Here is a 4,492-nt window from a genome sequence, read left to right as displayed (position 1 = left end):
ATGGAAGACATTATTGATAAAGGATATGCCGAAAGGGTTAGTGATGATTCGTACATATCTGAACATGTTAATTATATTCCGCATCACGCCATTAACAACCCAAAGAAACCTGGAAAAATCCGTGTGGTATTCGATTGTCAAGCTAAGTTCCGAGATAAATCTTTGAATGACTACCTGTTGAAAGGACCGGACTTAACAAACGCCTTAGTTGGTGTACTTTGTCGATTTCGGAAAGAACGAGTTGCCTTTATTTGCGATATCGAAAAGATGTTTTACCAGTTTCACGTTAATGTTGAACACCGAGACTACCTTCGATTTCTCTGGTGGAGAAATGGTAATTGTGACTCTAAACCTCAAGAATTCCGTATGACCGTTCATTTGTTTGGGACTGGGTCATCTCCGGGATGCTCAAACTTCGCTTTAAAACAAGCCGCGAAAGATCACGAGAAAGATTTCGGCACAGTTGTCTCAAATTTCATTCAGAAGGATTTCTATGTTGACAATGGTTTAACGTCAGTTTCGTCTGTGAGTGAAGCTATCGACCTAATCAGTAAGAGTAAGGAACTTTTATTGTGTTGTGGAATACGTTTGCATAAATTTCTATCTAATTCAGCAGAAGTTATTGAATCTATACCGTGTCATGATCGTGCGGAAGGAGTAAAGAATCTCGATTTGACTATCGATGATCTCCCAACAGAACGTGCACTAGGGATTGAGTGGTGCATTGAGTCGGATGCGTTCCGATTTCGAATCAAACTTTCGGATAAACCTTTAACGAGAAGAGGTATACTTTCTATTATAAGTTCGATATACGATCCGCTTGGCTTCATATCTCCTTTACAAGAAATATGTAGGCTTAACACTGGTTGGGATGATGTGATTCCTGAAGATTTGCTACCACGTTGGCAACGGTGGAGAGATGAACTGTTTAAAATTGAGACTCTTAAGATTGATAGATGTTTCAAGCCTGATGGTTTTGGAACTGTGGTTTCCGTAGGGATTCATAATTTTTCGGATGCGAGTACATTCGGCTATGGAGAATGCTCTTATTTGCGACTAGTGGATGCTAATCAACGTGTTCATGTTTCATTAGTCATGTCGAAGTCCAGAGTGACTCCGTTGCGAGCTATAACTATTCCACGTCTTGAACTGACTGCAGCTGTCGTTGCTGTCAATGTGAACTTATTAAAAAAGAATTAGGATACCCTACAGTTGCTCAATATTTTTGGACTGATAGTCGTGTCGTATTAGGGTATATAAACAACGATGTTCGTCGCTTTCAAACATTTGTTGCAAATCGCGTCCAGAAAATCCGAGATCATTCACAACCGAGAGAATAGCATCATGTTACAACGGTAGCAAATCCTGCGGACATAGCGTCTAGGGGCGCATCTGCTAATGACTTAGTTGAAAATTTAATGTGGTTTAAAGGACCAGAGTTTCTGTGGAAATCTGTAATACCGGATGACAAGGAAGATTATTCGAGTATCGCCTTTGAGGCAGATGATCCTAACATTCGTAAAATTAACTCTTTCGCTCTGAAAACCGAGAACAGTTTTGATGTGACGAGACTGAGTTTTTGTTCTAGTTGGTTTCAACTTAAAAAGGTTATTGCCTACTGTTTACGTTACATGTCTATTCTTAGAAATCGAATTGCTAAGGACACTAATATTGAAAATCCTGTTGGACCTTTAAGGGTTAACGAACTTAATAAAGCAGAAATTGTGTTATTGAAGCTAGTTCAATCAGAAGTTTTTAGTAAGGAGTTGGAAACTTTGCGATCCGTGAAACAGCTTCAAAATGAGTCTAATAGAAATGACATTCGTTTGCGTCGGAAGTATATACAAAAGAATTCAACTTTGAGTAAGTTAGATCCATTTTTGGATGATCATAACCTTTTACGAGTTGGTGGACGACTTGGTAACTCAAGACTAAGTTGTGCTGAGAAATACCCAATTATTATGCCGCGTAAGTCTTTCGTGACAGAACTTTTAATTGCTCATCATCATGAATTGTGTGAACACCAAGGTCGTGGACTTACTGTGAATGAACTTCGTTTAAACGGTTATTGGATTCTGGGATGTACCAGTGCGGTTTCGGAATACATTCATAAATGTGTTAAATGTAGGAAATTGCGTGGTCGATGTCAAGACCAGAAGATGTCAAATCTTCCCGAAGACAGATTGGAATCCACGGCGCCCTTTACGTATTGCGGAGTTGATTGTTTTGGCCCTTGGTTGATCAAAGAGGGGCGTAAAGAACTCAAGAGATATGGTGTTCTGTTTACCTGTTTAAATTGTCGCGCGATTCATGTAGAGACTGTCAATACCATGACTACTGATTCTTTTATCAATGCGTTGCGTAGGTTTTTAACATTTCGTGGTCCAATACGAGTGCTTCGGTGTGACAACGGAACTAACTTTGTTGGAGCTAAGCGAGAGCTTAAGGATGCTTTCAAAGAGATGAATCATCAACACATCCGACAGTTCCTGCTTAAACGTAGTTGCGATTATTTCGAGTTCAAGATGAACGTCCCTTCTGCCAGTCACATGGGAGGCATTTGGGAACGGCAAATTAATGGACCAATCCGGTACTCAACTAGATGACGAGTCACTTCGGACATTTATGTGCGAGGCAGCTGCAATCGTAAACAGCCGACCCTTAACGACTGATACTTAAAATGATATCAATTCTTTAGAACCTCTCACGCCTAACAATCTATTAACTATGAAATCAAAAATTCTGTTACCACCACCTGGTAATTTTCAACAACCTGACGTTTACTCTAGAAAACGTTGGAGACGAGTACAGTATTTGGCTAATGTTTTTTGGTCCCGTTGGCGAGTAGAATATTTACAGAATCTACAAACTCGACAGAAGTGGACTCAACCCATTCGAAATGTTCAAGTTGGTGACGTTGTTTTGATTAAGGATGCTGAATCTCCCCGAAATAGTTGGAACTTAGGAAGGGTTGTTGTTGCGGACCCAGACTCAGATGGACATGTGCGAAAGGTGAAGATTATGATTGGTGATCGTGCGTTGGATGATAACGGAAAGCGAGTTAATCCTATATCATACCTGGATCGTCCAATTCATAAACTAGTTGTTTTATTGGAAAACTAGACCGGGGTGTTCCCCATCAAGGAGCCTTCGTTTTTGCGATTACGATTACGTCAGTGCGTTGCGGGACATTTTGTTGTTCTATCTTGCCATACATATAGATGTAGGCCTACATGTATGTACATTTTCGTTGCGATTTGGTTAGTGCGATACGAATATGGGAATTCGAACATTCTGTAATAATTGTCAATTTTAGTCTTGGTAATGTGCGTATATTTATGTACATGTAACATGTAATATCTTTCTGCGCAGATTGCAGAGTGTCTTGTCATGCTTCATTTTATGAAAATTAAATGTCTTTAATTTTGAGGAGCCATCTAACTGATTCATAAATCTAATAATATGAACTCTCTGAACTGTTGTAATGTTTTTTTTGATGTATGTTTTTTATGTATATTAATTTATTACGTTATAAACTTCCAGGCTGCGCTACGCTTCGTAAAATAGTAACCTAAAGCATTGATTGTTAAATTGTTTAATATCCCTTCGTAATTAATGCTCCCTGTGTCAGTCTTGCAAATGGCTTTCCTAGAAACAATGTTTTTTCGTTTTTGCGTGTGGTCAAGTTAACAGGCTCTTGGAGGTAAATAATTCTGTAATATTGCATTTGTATGTCATATTTCGTTTAATGTAGTATTCATTTATTTGTCCTGCTAGGTTTTGCGTTGTGTTAAACTGTATTAATTTGTATTTTTCAGTTTTGACGTCTGTGTTACCGGCATGTCTTTTAATTCAAGTCTGGAAGTTCGAGTCTAAGTTGTTTGCGTTCATCATGATTGTATGATATTCTACGTTAGGCTATTTCCAATGTTTATACGATGATATCCTCGTCCGATGTCATGAAGCATTAAAGAGACAATGAATAAAGATATGTATATGGTGTATTACAGTTAGTCGAGTCTCCTTTTCAATCTATGGTGTTATACTCCTGTTATCATGATCACAGGCTGGGTGCGTTCGTCTAGGTCTCCAGCTGCCTCTACAGGGGGGGTATGAGGCTTTTAGAGTGTGTTCATAGTTGAAGATATTACTGGGCCTATTTTTACTCATCTAGGCCTCAATCCCATTAGTGATGTCAAATGGGAGAGAGAGAGAGGGGGTTTAACGCCCACTCGACACAAATTAGGTCATTTCGGGACTAACATATGGTTTAATTTTATTTCAATAAATCGTTTGCGCGTAGGGGTCTTTAGCAGTGGGAGGAAACCGGAGGACCCGGAGAAAACCCACGAGGTTTGACAGGCGACCCTACACCTTGTCGCGTACAACCGGGGATTCAAACTACGCCAGTTGACTCAATGACAGGCTGCGAATCGTTTTCTCCACCTCATTCAAAAAAACTCCTGCAACTATTGGGGTGACGTGCTGCACT

At 39.6% G+C, this 4,492-nt stretch overlaps 1 protein-coding gene across 1 annotated transcript; it reads left to right on the top strand.

Annotated features, from left to right (window-relative positions):
* On the top strand, positions 1-4,007 carry LOC126831696 (uncharacterized). The gene is made up of 2 exons (XM_050562357.2): positions 1-3,012; positions 3,819-4,007. Exon 1 carries the CDS (start codon positions 1-3, stop codon positions 1,198-1,200), a length of 1,200 nt encoding a protein of 399 aa, XP_050418314.1. The 3' UTR covers positions 1,201-3,012; positions 3,819-4,007.
* The last annotated feature ends 485 nt before the right edge of the window (positions 4,008-4,492 follow it).

This window comes from Patella vulgata, chromosome 9 (genome assembly GCF_932274485.2).
Source record: "Patella vulgata chromosome 9, xgPatVulg1.2, whole genome shotgun sequence".
Classification (NCBI taxonomy): Eukaryota; Metazoa; Mollusca; class Gastropoda; family Patellidae; genus Patella; species Patella vulgata.
The sequence above is the reverse complement of the archived record's forward strand: the minus strand, read 5'-3'. Positions and strand labels throughout refer to the sequence as shown.

What these genes read in the sequence shown, in the direction of transcription:
- LOC126831696 (XM_050562357.2), top strand. Translation starts at nt 1, where the DNA reads ATGGAAGACATTATTGATAAAGGATATGCCGAAAGGGTTAGTGATGAT.